This window comes from Vombatus ursinus, unplaced genomic scaffold, assembly GCF_900497805.2.
Source record: "Vombatus ursinus unplaced genomic scaffold, bare-nosed wombat genome assembly UNPS02014810.1, whole genome shotgun sequence".
Classification (NCBI taxonomy): Eukaryota; Metazoa; Chordata; class Mammalia; order Diprotodontia; family Vombatidae; genus Vombatus; species Vombatus ursinus.
The window spans coordinates 27852798-27871850 of record NW_020954588.1 but is presented as its reverse complement, the minus strand read 5'-3'; the positions used below and the strand labels follow the sequence as shown (position 1 = coordinate 27871850).

The 19053-nt window shown below is 41.8% G+C and overlaps 1 protein-coding gene across 1 annotated transcript in view; it reads left to right on the top strand.

Annotated features, from left to right (window-relative positions):
* The window catches only part of FNDC3B (fibronectin type III domain containing 3B), a 396339-nt gene that overhangs the window by 241800 nt on the left and 135486 nt on the right, over positions 1 to 19053 (top strand). The window contains exons 5-6 of the mRNA XM_027875752.1: positions 5247 to 5490; positions 6123 to 6419. Coding sequence (XP_027731553.1) covers positions 5247 to 5490; positions 6123 to 6419 — 541 coding nt within the window. The remainder of the gene's footprint in view (positions 1 to 5246; positions 5491 to 6122; positions 6420 to 19053) is intronic.

Genomic DNA, 19053 nt, shown 5'->3' with positions numbered 1-19053 from the left:
ATCCTCTGTGCCAAGCACTGTCCCAGGCACTAGGGTTACAAAAACAAAGAATGTATACAGATCTGCAAGGGATTATTCTAGTCCAATGCCTTCCTCTTATACAGGTCAAACAGGTCCTGAGAGATTGGTTTGTTTCTCACTTGATTGATCTCAATTCCTCAATTTGCACAAAGCTTCAGAAGCTTATAAATGACAAATTATGTCAGAAGCAGGATTTGAACTGAGAGCCTCAGACTGTTTTCAACTTTGCCACGGTTATTCTTTCTGGCTCCATTACAGCCAGCAGGACCCTCAGCAAGTCTTTTTTTTTTTTCCTATCTCTGGGCCTCAGTTTCCTCATCTGTAAAATAGAGACTCCTTTCCTGCTCTAAATCTATGATGCTCTCAACTACTGTCAAGTTTCCCCTGTATCCTCCCAGCCTACAGGACATGTGGGTTGAGAAGGTGCTTTTCAGCCTTCTCACTGGCACAGCCCTTTCTCCTAGTATTAATTTATTTCCTGTGACATTATCAACCCTGTTTGATATTCCCAAAGTGCTACAGGCTGGTCCCCACATCTTTGACGAGCTTTCTGATCTGTCTCTGCCATGGATTATGCAACAGCTGTACCAACATTTAAATAAAGGGAGTCTCCATCTTCCTCCTACCTGCTCCATTGACTCAATATGTGTGGCTCTTCAAAGTCATTAAAGGTTGTGCTGTTCTTTCCCCTTCTCAGTGCCCAAGTTCTGCCCTGGGTTCTAGAAAGAGACAGCCTAACAATACCAGTAAACACATGTTCCGATGCCCAGACGAATGAAAAGTTCTATTTTTATCCTAAAATTAGAAGTCATTCTTGTGTAGGCGATTCTAAGATGTCTTTCAAGCCTTTGCTTAATTAAATTTTGAAGATGAAAAGATCTTTTTTTCCTTTGCTGATGAAAGTATTAACGCTACAAGTGCCTGTCACTTTAGAGCCCAATCTAGGCAAAAGATAAGTAGAGTTGGCATCTCATTACAAAATTGTGCCCAGATAATATTTCTCTTAGGTTCAAACCAAGCAGGCTCCCTGCTTGTCGCTTGATCTCATGTTTTTTCTGGGGAGATATATCTAGGGCTGGAGTGGAATTGTTCAATCAGGAGGACAGAAAAGAGGACTTTACAGGAGGGAAAAAAAAAGGGAAAGCCTTATTTGAAAAGGTAGGGCTTTCCCTCTTCCTCTTTGATAAACTGTGGCCAAATACACACACACACATACACACACACACACACACACACATGAATATGTTCATTCAATTTATTTGATATTTAATTTTTCCCCGATTACATGTAAAAACAATTTTTGACATTCATTTTTTATAATTTTGAGTTCCAAATTCTCTCCCTCTCTCCCTCCCCATTCCCCTCATTTAGAATGCAAACAATTTGATATAAGTTATACATGTATAGTCTTGTAAAACATAGTTCCATATTAGTCATGTTGTGAAATAAGACACAGACCAAAAAAAAAAAAAGTAAAAAAAAAAAGGATACTTTGATCTGCATTCAGATTCTATCTTTTTTTCTTCGGATGTGGATAGTATTTTTCATCATGAGTCTTTCAGAATTGTCTTAGATCATGTATTGCTGAGAACAGCTAAGTCATTCACAGTTGATCATCATATAATATTGTTGTTACTGTGTCCATTGTTCTCCTGGTTTTGCTCATTTCACTTTGTATCAGTTCGTGTAAGTCTTTCCAGGTTTTTCTGAGAGCATCCTGCTTGTCATTTCTTATAGCACAATAGATTCCATCACAATCACATACCACAACTTCTTCAGCTATTTCCCAATTGATGGCATCCCCTCAATTTCAGTGAATTTTTGTACATCTTTTATTCATGTGGCTAATTCTGCTTTTTAAGGAGTTCTTCTCTTATAGTGGATTTTTGTGCCTCTTTTACTTTTGGGCTTATTCTGGGTTTTTTGTTTGTTTGTTTGTTTTGTCTTATAAGGTATTATTTTCTTCAGTATTTTTTGTGCCTCCTTTACCAAGATGTTGACTTTTTTTTTCATGATTTTGTAGCATCACTCTCTTTCCTCTTTCCAGTTTTCCCTCTATTTCCCTTATTTGATTTATATAATTCTTTTTGAGCTCTTCCAGGAATTCTTCTTCAGGCCTGAGACCAATTCACATTTTTCTTTGAGGCTTTGCATGTAGCATTTTTTACTTTGTTGTCGTCTTCTAGATTTGTGTTTTGCTCTTCCCTGTAACCATAGTAACTTTATATTGTCAGGTGCTTTTTCTGTTGTTTGCTTATTTTCCCAGTCTGTTTCTTGACTTTTAACTTTACATTAAAGTTGGCCTCTTACCCTGGTGGTGGAGGGGACACTTATCCCAAACTTCAGGCTTTTGGGGGGGATTGTTTTTGTTTTTCATTTTTTGGGGCGGCTATTTTCAGAGCTAGTTCTAGGGGTCTGTAAGTTTTCAGTTCTTCCAAGTTAGTGTGAGCTGAGGAGAGGTGTGGTCACTGTTCTCCTGGTCTGTGCTCTCTGTTTTGTGAGTGACCACAAGCACTCTTTTCTTTCTTTTTTTTCTGTGTAGAGCAGGAATTTAATAAATGTTGTTTCAGAGAATGAATGGGTGTCAGGATATTTCGTAAGATCACAAAATCGTAGACCTAGACCAGATAGGGAGCTTAACTGCTCCCTTCAGACACTATTCCTAATATTTTCATCCTGGGAAAGCACAAGGACACATTTTCCTACTCTGCCCCTAAAGCTGGCTAGATTCTCGTGCCTATAGTGAGACGGGCCTCAACTTCATTCGGGTACCTGGAGTGTCATACCTCAGATACCCTGCAAAGACTGGATCCCTTCCACTGCAACCAGTCACACAAGCACTCTTTTCTACCCTGGAACTATGACCAAGGTCTCTCCTCCACTGTGGCTGCAGTTTCTGGTGTGCTAGTGCTCCTCCTCACCCTGAGACTGTGACCTGGGTCCCAGTATGGGCAGTATAACAGATACTGCACCCACTGCCAGCAAAGGGTTTCCTGTAATTTCCTCTTGACTGGTTTTCCCACCCAGTATCTCTGTGGACTAAGAGCTCCAGAAGCCACTAGGACTTCTGCTGATGCAGTTGCCCCAAGGCCTGCTCCTGGTTTGCTGGGGTCTGGGCTGTGCTGCACAGTGCTCCACTCTCACCCTGGTGTGATAGACCTTTCTTGCTGACCTTCTAAGTTGTCTTGGGCTGGAAAAGTGTTTTACCTCATCCTTTGTGTATTCTGCTGCTCCAGAATTGGTTTTGAGGTTCTATTTAAAGTTGTCTGGTAGGAAATTTGGGAGAGCTCAGAAGAATCCTTGCCTTTTCTCCATCTCCTCTAAAAATCTTTTAAGTAATTATTTCAATAGAGGCTTCTTAAGGGAGATAGCATAGTACCCTGGACAGAACGTGGGATGTGGAGGCAGATGACCTAGGATTGAATTTACAGCTATGCTACTTACCAACTATGGGACCTTAGTTTTGTCTCTTAAACTACTCTTGGCCTCAGTTTTCTCATCTGTAAAGAGAGTAGGTTGGACTAGATGATGTGCCCCAAGCACTACCTCCAGCTCTAATTCTCCATGGGCTGAAGTTATTTATTATAAATTCTAAAACCTAATTTCGAAATTCATTCATTCAATTATGCAAGAAGAATTTCTTGTGATGGGCAAAGGTCTTATACTTGGTGTTGAGGATAAAAAAATAAAAATTAGGTAGCATAGCCCTCAGGGAATTTGCATTCTACTTGAGGAACACAAAATACACACGGGTGAGCAAAGACAATAGATTTATCCTACGGTCGTCCTTCTAAGATGTGTACAGGTTGTTCATTTCAATACGTTAAACCTAAAATGGCCTCATATTAAGGATGGGGAGGAGGCACGTCTGGCATTATAAATTAGTCATGAAAAAGAGCTCTGTCCCTCAAACCCAAGTCAAGAAAAGGTTGTTGTTTTCAGTAGGATCTGTTGAGTCAGAGGATCATCCAAATGGCAGGACACCCAAGTGAATATGAAATGTAGACTGAAGCTTGGAGTAGAAATTGGAGGTGAGGATTTGGAAAATACCTGGCTAGTTCTAAGAGTTGAAGGTGCAAGAATGGATGGGACCATCTAGGAGAGAAGATAGACACATGGAAGGAGGACCAAGCCCAGAAACCATGGAGGCTGGAGGAGAAAGAAGTGGCCCAGAATGAGAGATAGCAGGGCCATAAAGCTGCAACGTATCACATAAGCCAAGAAACATGGGAGTTAGTTTCAAGGATGGGACAGTCGGGCACACGAGACATGACAAATGCTTGTTGACTTGGTAAATGGCATTTGCATCTGGTCCTGAGGCCTTTATTGCTGACCTTTTGTAGCATGCCAGTAAGTGTAAACCAGATTATAGTGGCTCAAAAAGAAAAAAGGGGCTGGTGAGAAGACTGTCATGGTGGAATCATCATTCTCTGACAAGATTTTCTGCTTTTTATTATTCACTGTAAAGCAGCTCATGAGGACATCTTCTGGTTATTAGTGTGTCTTTTAGAAGTGACATGATAGGGTAATGTAATCAGAGTCAGGAAGCCTATGGTTTCATAGGAAGGAGAGAGGGAGAGAAAGAGAGATGAACAGAAAAAGGAGGGAGAGGGAGGGAATGAGAGAGGGAGAGAAGGAGATATAGATATATATATATGAGAGAGAGATGAACAGAAAGAGGAGGGAGAGGGAGGGAATGAGAGAGGGAGAGAAGGATATATATATATATATATATGAGAGAGTGCGAGAGATGAACAGAAAGAGGAGAGGGGATGGAGAAGCAGGTAGGGTAGGAAGGAGGGAACAAGAGAGGGAGAGAGAGAGAGAGAGAAAGAGGAGGGGGGAAGGAGAAAGAGGGAGGGAAGAAGAAAGAGAAGAAGGGAAGGTGGGAAGAAGGGAAGGAGAGAGAGGATGGGAAGGAGAGAGAGGGAGCAAAGGAGGAGAGAGAGACCCTGGACAGTCTCTTCATCTGTAGAATGGAGATGCAGATTACACCTACCTCACAAAGCTTACCAGGATCAAGTGAGGTAATCCTTCAAGATCTTTAGAAACCTCAAAGTGCTATTTAAATGTTAGCTGTTTTTATTACTATTTTAATAGTCGAGTTTATAGTGAGTATACACTTAAATTTTTTTATGTGGAAAGAAAAGATAAGGAATGATTTTAGGCAACGTGTGTCTTCAAAGTGTTTGCTAATGTATTTTTCCTTTTTTATTCCTCTGTAGGTGATTGAAGACAACACGGGAGTCCGCCGAGTGGTGGTCACGCCCCAGTCTCCTGAGTGTTACCCCCCAAGCTACCCCTCAGCCATCTCTCCGACCCACCACTTACCTCCGTACCTCGCCCATCACCCTCACTTTATCCATAACTCACACACGGCTTTCTATCCACCTGTCACAGGACCTGGAGATATGCCACCCGGCTTTTTTCCCCAGCCCCATCTTCCCCCCACACTATATGGAGAGCAAGGTGAGTGGACCAGTGCCGATATCCTTGGCTATTTTCAATTTCAGCAAACATTTCTCAGGCACCTGTTATGTGCAAGTCAGCTAGATTGCACAGTGGATAGAGCAGTGGACCTGAAGTCAGGAAGACCTGAGTTCAAATTTGGCCTCAGACACAGACAAAGCTGTGTGACCCTGGGCAAGTCACTTAAAACACTACATACCCTAGTTTTCTTAACTGTAAGATGAGGATAATAGCCCCTCCCTCCCATGGTGGTTGTGATGATCAAACAAGATATTTATTTGACGTATATTAGCTAAGTATGTGTAGCATTTGGTAACAGTGCGTGGCACATAGTAAACACTTAATAAATGCAGGTTCTCTTCTGTATCTATTCTTCGCTAACCTCAGAGCTAGGCATCTAGATTTAGAGATTCAAATGGAAAACAGCTCCTACCCTCAGGGGACTTGCATTCTTCTCCAGTGAGGCAGCATGCAAACAGATAAACCTTGGGCTTTACAGCCAGTGGGTGCTTCATAAATGCCTGACTTGAGTTGAAATAAATACCGGGAGGTAATTTGAGGAGGGAAAAAGCCCTGGCCTCTGGGGGAGGCTCCCATGGTCATTTCGGGGAACTTTTCATCCTTTGTTGCAGAAATCATACCACTATACGGAATGTCCAGCTATATCACAAGAGAAGACCAATACAGCAAGCCCCAGCACAAAAAACTGAAGGATCGCCAGACCGACCGCCAGAATCGTCTCAACAGCCCCCCTTCCTCTCTCTACAAAAGCCACCTGAACAACTGCACAGCTGTCTACAACGGCTATGGCAAAGGTCACAATGCCGGGAGCAGCGGTGGCGGGGGAGGTGGTGGCGGGGGCCCTGGCATCAAGAAGGCCGAGAGGCGAGCGAGGAGTAGCCCCAAGTCCAATGAATCTGACTCCCAAGGTAAACCCACAGGTTACTTGTTTTTTAAAATAAAAGTTCCATTTCTATGTGTGTTGTTTTCACAAAACAGATAGAGGTAGATGATATGATGGAGAGATAGATGATATGATAGATGACATGATATGATATAGATGATATAATATATAGATAGATTAGATGATATAATACATAGTTGATAGATGGATAGATGGATGGATAAATTGATGTGATAAATGGATAGATGTGATAGATGCTATGATAGATGACAAAATATGGATATTTTGATATATGGATAGATAAGATGATATGATACATAGTTGATGGATGGATGGATGGATAGTTAAATTGATATGATTGATTGATGGATGGATGGATAGGTAGGTGATGAGATAGATGGATTCATGGATGGATGGATATGATTGATGGATAGATGAATGTGATAGATGATATGATAGATGACATAATATTATATAGGTGATATAATATATGGGTAGATAAGATGATGTAATACATAGTTGATGGATGGATAGATAAATTGATATGATTAATAAATGGATAGATGAATATGATGGATAGATAGATGATAAGATAGATTGATGCATGGATGGAAGGATATGATAGATGATATACATAAATGATATGATGGATTGATGGATGGATAGATGAATTGATATGATTGATAGGTTGATGGATGGATTGAGAGGTGATATAATAAATGACAGAATATGATATGGAGGATATAATATATGGATAGATAAGATGATATGATATATATATGATGGATGGATGGAAAGATAAATTGATATGATTGATAGATGGATGGATAGATATATGATAGATGGATACATGCATGGATGGATATGAAGAGTAGATATGATTGATAGATAAGATGGATAAGATAGAGAGAAATAGAGAGATAAGTAGATTTATACATAGAATGGATGGGCAGCATGGTGTATTTTAGAAAGAACTGGCCTCTAAGATGATGCTTTGAGGTTCAAATCCTGCCCCTTATATACAGGCTGGGCGAGCTTGAGCGGATAAATTAACAACTTAGTGTCTCAGTCCACTCTCCAAGATGTCCGTTGCAAATAAGGTACTGATACTACAGTGGTATGTATTAGCTAGGCCTTTGTCTACACCAACACCTATACCTACATCTTCACTGGTATCTGCATCTATACCTATATCTTTATATCAGTATCTGTGTATACATATATTTATCCTTGCTGTACTGTAGGTGCCCAGATAGATGCAAACAAGTAGACCTATAGGTTTGGACAGGTGATTTCTCCTAGTGAATGAAGGACTCTCCTTGGAATAAAGACCTCAAGTAGAAGTCCCACCTTGGAGCCCCATAGGCTGTGTGACTCTGGACAACTCACTTCACCTGCCTGTGTGTCAGGTGACTTCCTCAGGCTCTCAGATGGACAATCAGGAAAGGAATGGGAAATTGATATAAAAACAAAAAAGGTATCAATCTTTTTTGAGATGATCATGTGCAGACTAGTTGTCCTTCTGGATTGGTAGAGGGCAATTTCACACCAGGAGTTGTCCCTCCTGAAATCCATAGGTCCAGACTAAAAAAAAAAAAAGCATATATCTATTTTTGATATATATGTATAAATGGTGGTTTCTGTTGTACCCACCCTGCCTCCTGCCACCACCATCACCATAGGCAGTCACATATGCACACAAACGTTGACTAAAAGCCATAATCTCATGTGGAAAAATGCCCTTCTCTACTCTGAATTTCTGTTGTGAATTGGCATGCATGCTCCAACGTGTTTCTTAGCACATGAACAATATTTTAGTGCCTTGTTTCCTTTTCATACTTCATATCGGGCTACGTCTTTTTTTTTTTTTGTCACGTGCCCTGTATAATTTTCTGCTCCCTGTGATCTCTCTAAGTTAAAATGTCAGAGACGGTTTTTGCCTTGATGTACCCTCTCCTCTCGTGATCCAAACCAGCAGATGTGGTCCAGGCCAAAATTATTAGTCTTCAGCAGTAGATGGGACACATGGATGACTCCAAATACTTATACCTCATCAGACCAGATGCCATTCCTTCCAGACAGTTCAGGAGGGAGAGCTAACCTAGAGAAATGGAAATTTATTTCTATTTCATTTCAAACATAATTCACTGCTTGATTCTATCATTGAAAGCCAAAGTAGTTTCTATCATAGGAAGGACATGATTCTTTGAAAAAGACTTTACAGATTTGACCCTCTCAGCAACCCTAGAAGTTAGGTGCCAGTATTAGCCCCCTTTTAGAAATGAGGAAAGTGAGGCAGACAGTGGTTATGTGACTTTCATCTGGTCATGTACCTGGTGGATATCTGGGACAAGATTCTAACTCAGTGTTTCCTAAGGCCAGTGTTCTGTGCACCACACCTCCTTACTACCTAGGACTGAGGATTGATGTTGACGAAAAGATACCCATAAGGTGAGTGTATTGTAGAGAAGGTACTGTTCAAGTTTGGTTTGGACTGGGTGGATGCCGCTTCCTCGTTGGCCTCCCTGCTCAGTGGGTCAGTGAGATATGGGGATGACTTTCTGCTGAAGGGCTTCTGGCCCGGGGTGCATCAAAGCTTGCAGAGTTAAGCTCTCTCTTATTATGGGCAGACACCACTTCTGCTTCTTGGAAGTCCTGATGAGCCCAAAGCACTCATTCCCATGATTTCCAGGGCCTGGTTATGGAATGGGACAAAAAATGGTCTTTTCCAAGCCCAAAATCACAGGGGTTTTGTGGGGTTTTTTTTAGATCAGACTCTGTCCTATTTCCAGTAACTGCCAAGCCCCACCTGAATGTATCCCTTTTTTGAGCTCATTATAAGTGAGTTCCTGAACAATAAGCCTTCTAGAGCAACCTTCAGGTTGATGGGAATGTTTTTAAGGAGGCGTGATTTTTAGACCAAATCAAGCAGGAAAGCCGAACTTTGTCAAAAGCCAACTTTAAAATTAATGTCCGAGGGAGTGTAACTATTTTTATACAATGGGAAATTTACTTTAAAATTAGCATCCATGGGACATTCCTATTTTTACAACAAGAGGACATAGAGGCTGAATAGGGAGAATATTCTCCCTCCCCATTATCCCTGAGGATTTCAGTCCTTGAAGAAAGCCGGAGTGGTGTCTTTGGAACCTGAGAAGCCTCCAATTAATATAGAGATGAGAGTTAAGAATAGCAAAAGTAAACTGCATCTCCTCCAAGGAACCTCCCCCCACGTAGGCCTGGATTTTGAGAGCTACCGTCAGATTCCCAGTGATGAAAGAAACTCAGGGAGATCAGCCTGTATTGATGAAATGTCATGAAAAGCAGAATGCCTTAATGCTTAGAAAGTTACCCTCAGAGCTAGGGTGATCCCGGGTGAATCATTTAGCTTCTCAGTGCTCTTGGAAGCTTTCTAAGACTATACTTTGCAGAGAGGATGCAGACCTTCATTGGTAGAGGAAGTGTCCTCATCTGGGAGTCCCTTCAAGTCAAGAGGCATGTATTGAGCTATCTGCTGGGCACTGCATTCAGTGCTAAGGCTAAAATAAAAGGGAATGAACCGTCTTTAAAGAGCTCATCATTTAATGGTGGAGACAGCATGCAAGCTGTGTGCACACAAATAAAAGAGAGATAATCCCAGGGGAGGTGCTAGCATTAGGTAGCAGTGAAATTTCAGATTTTGTCCCTGTCCGTAGACAGGCATCTTATATAGCTAGCAGTTTTTATTGGGGGAAGTGCAGGAAAGGGGGAAAGGGAAGGGCTTGGTACTAATTCCCACCAAATCGTGCTAGCCATGTTTTTTGTAAGAGTTGACTTGTCCAGTAAGGATTCTGTCTCCAGTACTTGGGTACTTTATTATTGGACACTCTTGGCTGCCTTGGAATGGCTAACTGCCACATTCCCACCCTTAAGCACCTGGGTGCTCTCCTTGGGGCTGACTACCTTCTCTGAAAGGTCAAGGGCCTGAAATGTAATTTCTGACTTGGAATAGCTCCACTTGGCTTGGAGTTGTTAAGTCTGGCGGTCAACCGGCCTCTTGTTATCTCCCGGCACTCACTCTGCCTGACTGGAGAGGGCGGGGTTTGTAGAAGGCCACGTCACCCTAATGGCAGCTCTCGAAGATGCTCATGCTGCTGGGCTAGGACAGTCAGACCTGACAGACTTGGGGGACAAGAAACAAAACCCCACAATTTCAGAGGTATCTAGTCCAACTACATGAATCGCTTTGTACACCCAGCATAGCACCTTGCGAATAGTAGGTCCCATATAAATGATTGTTGGATTATATTGAATGTTGCATTCCTCTTTTGTGGGAGACCCTGTGGGCTGATCTGCAGGCGATTGGCAATGCAAGGACAAAGAATAAAGCAATCCCTAGTCCCTTGTAGCCTACGTAGGAATGGAGGTCTCCACTGGCGTATGTGGAAGACACAACACAAATAAGAAATGAATTAATGCATCTATTTAATTATGAATTATGAAAATCAAAAAATGCCTGTATGTATGTATACCCATATACCTGCAACATAGTTCAGTCCAAGAATTGGTATTATCTTGCCTCCTTTATTCAGGTTAAGACATGTCAACAAATAACTGAGACTAGGGGTGAGGGAATACAGCAAAAGAAAATTTCAAGGAACGAGACGTGGGAAATTTGAGGAAATTTTGTCTAGAAGGGAGCACCAAGGGGATCTGGAGAAAGTGGCTCTTGGGTGGGGCCTGAGCAGATAAAGATGGAGGAGAGGGATGGCATGAGCCAGAGGGAAGGCAGGGTGGTGCTGCAGGACAGAGTCTGCGAGGTTCTATAGACTGTCAGAAGAAGAAGGAGATGAAATAAGCTGGAAATAAGATCTTCAGATCATCTTTCTAGAGTTCCAAGTGACATTGAGTGCCACCAACCCCTTCATTTTATAGAAGTGGACACTGAGGATCGGAGAGGTTAAGGTGCTTTTCCAGGTTCACACACCTTGTAAGTGTCTGAGGCTTTGAAGCCGGGTCCTCAATTCCAGCGCTCTCACCACTACACGACCCATCCCCTTCTGTGCCTCAGTTTCCTCATCTGTACATTGAGAGAATTGTTCTCATGGCCTCTGCTTTCCTTGTTCTTAATACTCAGTGACCCTGTGGTAAGGTAGGTGTTTAATAAAGGTTTATTGAAATGAACAGTGATAGTTGGGTAATTCTCTGACAGTTTACCATCACTGAGTCAGATTATGAAAGCATTCAGATCCTGCCCCTGACTCGTGTTAGCTTTGTAATAATGAGCAAGTCATTAAAATTTTAGCTCCTGTGGCATCTCTCTCAGATGACAAATCTGAGATCAAATGATCCTCACTTGTGGCGGGAGTTTGAATAGTGGATACCCCCCAGACTGATGAAATTGCAGGTACAGATAAAAAAAGAATGTGCCCACAAAGTGCTTGGAATTCCTCCTTTTATCTGTACATTCCTCGTGGCAGAGGTGGGGGTGGGAGTGGGGTTCACCTTTGTCTTCTCGTGCTGCTTAGATCAGAATTCCTCTGCTTCAGCTCAGTGTCAGGATCCACCTGCTCCCAGAGAACCTGTCCTTCTGGAGCCTGCTGGTTTCCCAAATCGACGTCCTCCCTCCTGCATGTGCAGACCCTGGGAAGAGTCAGGCCTGGGCCCACCTGGGCCTTCCTGACACTGGGTCCCTTTGTTTCCCGTGATGGTGGCGGATGTTAATAGGGATTGGAATGTCAGGGTTGGAGACAAAGCCTCTCTTTGGGCATATTTCCTTGTGCCAGTCTGCTGTAACAGATAACTTCAGTGTTTTTTTTCTTTTTTTTTGCTTTTTAAATTAGGAAATCAGACCGAGCTTTTCAATATCTCTCAAAAGGTACTGCCTTCCTTTTGTCCATTGTATTAATTATTAACTGCCTTCTTCATCTGACTGAGGTCCTGGGCCGGGTGCTGGATGTAGGCCAGTTCCCCAGTCAAGGTATTCACCTGTTTGAGAGGAAAGAAGACTTTCTTTTATCTACTCTAGGAATTCTTAGCCTTTTTAGGGGGGGAGGGGACAGTCCTAGGCCCTGTTGGCTGGTTGGCAAAGCCTGTGGACTCCTCAAATAATGTTGTTAAAAATATTTTTAAATGCATGAGATTACATAGGAAACCAGTTATAAAAATAAAGCTATTAAAATAGTTGATGGACTCCCAGGTTAACCCAGGGCCTTCATTGTACATTCCTTGAACCCCATTTGAAAACTGAACATCCCCAAATTGATGTTTGGAGAGTTGTGCTATAGCAACCCTTGATCCCAAGGCTGATTTTCTTTGATCTAAAATTCTGGCCTTCCCTCCACACAGTTGTGAGCATAGATATAACCAAAATGCCAGGGAAAGTTTCAAAAAACAAGGAAATAATTAAAAGTGAGTTCAGGGCTCTGAATTTCCCATCTCCCCACCAGGTACAGTCTAAAAAAGTGAAAATAATAGGTTACGCATTTTTTTAGAAAGAAGAATGTGGTTCTCTAGATCAGAATGCACAAAGAATTCTTTTTGGTCAGAAGACTGTGCAGGTACTTAACACTCTTTCTTTCATTTTAATTTGGGCCGCCATCTTCATACCCCAGATCACACGGTCTTAGGAGTGACTTTGGTTATAGATTTGAGTTGAGTCCATAGAAAAAAGTCAAGACAGCGCAGTGGATAGAACTCCAGCCTTGGAGTCAGGAGGACCTGAGTTCAAATCCAGCCTCAGACACTTGACACTTGCTAGCTATGTGACCCTCTGCAAGTTACTTAACCCTAATTGCCTCACTAAAAAGAAAAAAAAAAAAAGAGCCAAGAGAGGAAATAGCCAATAGAGAATAAAAGGAGATGGGCAAATAAGACACTGAATCACAGTTTGCAAAGAATCAGACACGGGAAATGGCAGGGGGACAGGGGATTCCATTGCCCCAGTTCCAGTTGCCCTTGTCTTTCCACTAGATGAACATTTTCCAAAGGGAAAATTCTTCTCTAATGGGGCAGGAGAAAAATAAAAGACTTATTAGTTATAGTCTTGTGTTCAATGGGCCTTATACTGGGTTCTGAAATTTGAATAAATCTCCATTTCAATAAATCTCCCATTCTTTTCCTTTTTGCATTTTTCATTACCCTTGCAGGCTACACTCTACTCAGCCCCCTCAAACACAACATATAGAAACAGTTTGGACCAATGAATAAAAAGAAAGTTCAGACAGATTTACATTATATATTACTTCACATGAAAACAGTATTGGTCTTTTAAAGGCTTTCCAAGTCGTCATCAGTAATTGCTCAGCTGCCCTTTAGAACTGTTACAGCATTTCATTAAAATTTTAACTTAATAAACGTCCCTCATGCCATTTCTACAGAAGCCAATGGAAGAAATCCTTCATTTTTTCCATTCCCTAATGAGGCTGCATTTGGCCATGCAAATTTACAACACATCATGTTAATAATCCAGGTACTCCTGGAGATTGGTCCAGCTTTAAAATACATTTAGAGTCTTTTTTTTTTTTTAACCTCTACTTAAAAACTATCTTATATACATGGTTTAGGAGATAATAGGTCCCACTGTACCCTGCCCTGGTCAGATCACATTTGGAATTTTAGATTCTGTTCGTTGTGCCACATTGTAGGAAGGCCATTAGTGAGCTGGAAAGTGTTGAAAGGAAGGCATCCAAGATAGCGGTGCCACCCAAGATGGCGAAGTGCCTTAAGTCTTTGCCAAAGGAGCATCACTTAAAGGGACTATGGGTGTTTAAGGTGGATCAAAGAAGACTCAGAGAGTCCATGATGGCCACCTTCAAGCAAAGAAGTAGACATTCTGCTGAGAGCAGAATAAGCAACAATGAGATGGGTGGATAAAGAATTGGGCTCGAAGTCAAGATGACTTGATTTTGAATCCTTCCTCTGGCACATTTGTGACCCTAAACTACTCACTTAACCTCTGCACCTTATTTTCTCATCTGTAAAATGAGGAGGCCCGGACAAGATGACCCCTTTGATTCCTTCTGGCTCTGAAGCTATGATCTTAAAAGTAGCCAGTGTAGCAAATTTGGGCTTGATATAATGAAAAACTTCCAACAATTAGAGCTGATCCAAAGTGCTTCTAGAGGTAATCAGTCCTCCTTCATTTGGAGCAGAGACTGGAGGACCGTCATTGTCTCTGCTTCAAAGAGATTAGACCAGCTGGCCTTTGGGGGCCCTCCCAGCGCCGGGATTCTCTGAAAATCAAAGCATGGAACAATGTGAGTTTTCTTGAAATAAGCCTCCTCTTTGCCATCAGAACATCTCTGAGATAGATTGATGTTCCCCAAACAACCCAGACCCCCAACGATCTACAAATAAAGAAAGCCATCCACTTTGAGTTCCTTGTTTCAGAGCGCACCCTGGCCTGTCTCTGACCTCATACTTGTCTTTACCAGCACTTCTAACAAGACGGGTTATGAAGTGGAACAGAATGGTCCTCAAAACAAAGAGAGATGGATGAGCCCAGCCATGTTTCAGGTTCACTCAGTTCCTTAAAACTATTTCAGGGTTTTGCCAAGCCCAGTTTTTATTAATATTTAGTCTCTGGAGGAGATTTATCTCATGGAATGTCTCTCCAAATTATTCCATAAGGCACCAACATCTCTCTCTCTCTCTCTCCCCCATTCTTCTTTCCCTCTCTCCCCACTTCTCTCCCTTTCCAGTGTTAAAAATCAATGACTGTTTAAATTCAAGACAACATCTCCTTCACAGGACTCCATCTGTCAAGGAGGCAGCAGTGTGGGTGAACAAACCAACAACCTAGTGTCATGCACTGTGGTTGATGACTTCAGTGCTCTTGTAGATAGACCTAATTGAAAGATATAATTGTATATCACAGGAGATTTTGGTGTGTGGGTCGTTTTTCAACTTTCAATACTTTTCCTCCATGGGATTAAACCAAGTGACTTAACCCCAATCTGGATATTCAACCAATGGATCCAAGACTTCCCTCCTAATATAACTGAGAAGTCAATGGATTGCTAGTCCATGATAGTCTTGCTGGTGTGTGTGTGTGTGTGTGTGTGTGTGTGTGTGTGTGTGTGTGTGTGTTTAAAAGCTGCAGTTTGACAGTCCATTGGGCCATCTCTTCTTTCAGGGAACTAGGTATCATTTCCTTGAAGTTGTCATGGACACCTGTTTGTGACTCACATCTGGTTTTAATGTAAGAAGTGGCTACATAGGCAGGTGGTATGAGAAAAGCATTTCTGACAGCTGTGCTCAACATATACTTCCTGGGGTGAGCCAATGGCAAGACAGCATTCTAGGCCTGATTCTGAACATGGCTTCTCCAATGGTCTTGGGAAGGTCATCTCCCTCCATGAGTCTCAGTTTCTTCAGCTCTCAGTAAAACGAGATAGACGAAGGTCTCTTAGAGCATCCTGTGATCATATCTGTTCTCCTCCTGCTGCCCTGTTTTTATACTTCTTACTTCCTTAGGCAGATCTCTTAATTTCTGACTGCCTCAATTTCCTCAACTGTATAGTGGGGATCATAATAGTGCCTACCTCTCAGGGTTGTTGGGAACATCAAATGTAATATTATTTGTAAAGTATTTAGCACAGTGCCAGGCCCTTAATAAATGCACGTTTCCTTTCCTCGTAGGACATACAAAGAAAAACAGATTCATGATCCTTGTCTTCAAGGAAATCACATTCTGACGGTAAACACAACTATGTACTTTCAAGTTATGCACTGTCAATGAGAACCCAGTGCTTTATCTCACTCCCACACCTCGACTTTCTCTTTGTTCCAGAGAGTCAACAAGCATTTATTAATTAGTTACTATCACTAGTCACTGTGCCAAGGGTTGGGGATACAAAGAAAGGCCAAAAAAAAGTTAAAACAATAGCAACAACAAAAATCATTCCTTGTTCTCAAGAGGCTCACATTATAATAGAAGTTTGGACATTCTACCATAATTAGCATATCACTATGTTGCATTGGATAGAGCAGCGATCTTGTTGTCAGAACACCTACGTTCACGTCCTTCCTCTCTAAGTAAGACCCTGCGAAAGTCCAGTCACCTCCATGAGCTCTAGTTTCTGAATCTGGAAAGAGGAAGAAGTGACCTCTTTTTTTCGGGGGGGGGGGGGAAGGAGCATTTTGTAGACCTGAAGGCACTATTTCAATGTGAACTGTTCTTTTGAGGTTTAGGAAGTGATCTTTTCTGCAGAGATGAAAGAGATCCGAATTTGAGAGTGTGAAATGAAAGTAAGAAGGTAAATAAACAGATAAGTGTACCTACAGAAAGAGAAGGAGGACTAGATGAAAGTATGAAGATATCACGGTAAATAGGCATGTATCTATGCATAGGTGTGTAGGTAGATAATTTCCTGAGAGACAAAAACATTAGTGTCTTTGCCATAAAGGCATGAAGTACCCCTAAATCTTTGGAGAGAACTGTAAAGCAAAATAGCCCTATTTAATGATGCGTACAAGTTTAGCATTTAAAGAGTGAATTCATCCACTTCATAAAGGCTAGTTGTAATAATTATTATTAAAAATTGATTGTAATCCCTGTTTTTCTCCCTCTTTCATATCACCTTCATTTCCAAATATATCTCTCTACTCCCCCTACCCAATGAGTCATCCCTTATAACAAAGAATAGGAAAGTAAGGAGGAGGAAAAAAGTCAGCAGTGTTGGCTGATCATTCTTTTGGCAAGTTTTCTATTTCACAAATGTACCCCAGAGGATAAGTGGGCAAATGGGGGGAGAGGTTGACATCCTTTGTAAGTATAGTTATGTTTGACCAGCTGTGGTAAGGGATTGCCTGAAGGAGGCAGGATTCTAAGCTAAGCCAGGGTTGGGGTTATTTGCAGATTTCACAGGTCCTGTAACCTAACCCAGATGTGATACTAGAGGTAATTGATCATTGGTTGTACAATTCAGATCTGTTAGAGTCTTGCTCCCTCCCAGTGGATGAGGAGCCCTGAGTTCAAATCCCAGCTCTGTGACTTGCCCCGTTGGTGACCTTGGAGGAATCTGGGTCTCAGTTTCCTCATTCATCTACATATCTAGAGGGTTACCTGTAGGATCCCTTTCAGCTCCAGGTCTATCATTTTATGACCTGTCCTGCTCACCTCCCTTGTTCTTTTGAGGCTCAAATGAGACAGTATGTGTAAAGTGCTTTGCAAACCTTAAAACCCTAAATGTCAGTAGTTACTGGTGTTAGGTTACTCATCAGAGGATGAAACTGTTAACAAAGCCCAGTTAATAAGGGCTGTCTTGGATGGTTTGGTCTCCGTATGTGCCTGTGGATTAATGAGGGTGAATGAGGCACCAGCGTAGGTGTGAACCATCCCCAGTCAATGGGAATTCCTGGGCGCCCATTAAACTAGACATTTGATTTAAGGCTTGTTCCTAGAAATTGTTTTTCATAATAAATGGAAGGCCTCTGAACAAGGAATTGTGGCAGAGACTCTTACGTGGAATTTTTTAAAAGTTCTGCCCAGTTGCAGAAGTCTTCAGGGGTTGTCAAGAGGCCCCCGGCTGCAAGGTCTGCCCCCTCTCAGGCATTCCCACTGTCAGAGGGATTGGAGTGCCTGTGATCTGTCTGTCTGTTCCATTGCTGAGTATCGATGTTCTCTCAACCTTTTCTAAGTTGCTTCAGTGCATGGGATGGAAGAAAATAAAAGAGGCAAAATTGGCAGATTTGAGTTAATTTCCTGGGGCTTGGTAGCTGCATTTTAAAATAGTAAATGACAGTGTTCTTAAACAGCTATTATTTAGTCTAGAGCTGAAAGCCATGTGGAGCTCCTCCAGACAGTAGTGGGTCAATAAGCATTTACTTATAAGCACCTACTATGTGCCAGGCACTGTCTTAAGTGCTAGGGAAAGAAAGAAAAGCAGTAGATGGTCCCTGCTCTTAGGAGCTCCCTGTCTAATGAGGAAGATTGTCTATGGATGGACAAGCCATGGGCTAGATAAATTGGAGAGGAAAGGGCTTAGTGTTAAATGAGATTGGGAAAGGCTTTCTGTAGACAGTGGAATTTTAGCTGAGACTCCAAGGAAGCCAGGGAAGTCAGTAGTCAGAGAAAAGAAATACCTCAGGTTTTAAAAAGGGACTTTCAGTTCTGTCTGTGAGTCTCTGGTACATGGTATAGGACAAATGAGATTTTTTTTTTAAAGATCTCTCTTTTTTTAAAGCCATTTTTAGCTTGAATTCTCTGAAGTACACATTTCCTTATTTTTACCCCCTTTGTCATCTGTCTACATAATTGCACCTGGAAACAGTAAGAGAAATTTTGATGCTGCGGCGCTTGACATGTGTAGTGTGTCATTATAGTAGAACAGGGGTCCTTAGGTGTGTGTGCACTTGTTTTTAAAATACTTCAGTACACCGGCCCCTGGAGTCAGGAGGACCTGAGTTCAAATCCGGCCTCAGACACTTAATACTGACTAGCTGTGTGACCCTGGGCAAGTCACTTAACCCATTGCCTAGCCAAAAATAAATAAATTAAAATAAAATGCTTCAATAAATGAATTTCAGTATAATTGGTTTCTTTTATAATCCTGTGTATTTCATTTTAGGTATTTAGAAACATTCTGAGATGGGGTCAGTAAGTTTCAGTGGACTCCCAAACAATCCAGCATGCTCTCTCTCTCTCTCTCTCTCTCTCTCTCTCTCTCTCTCTCTCT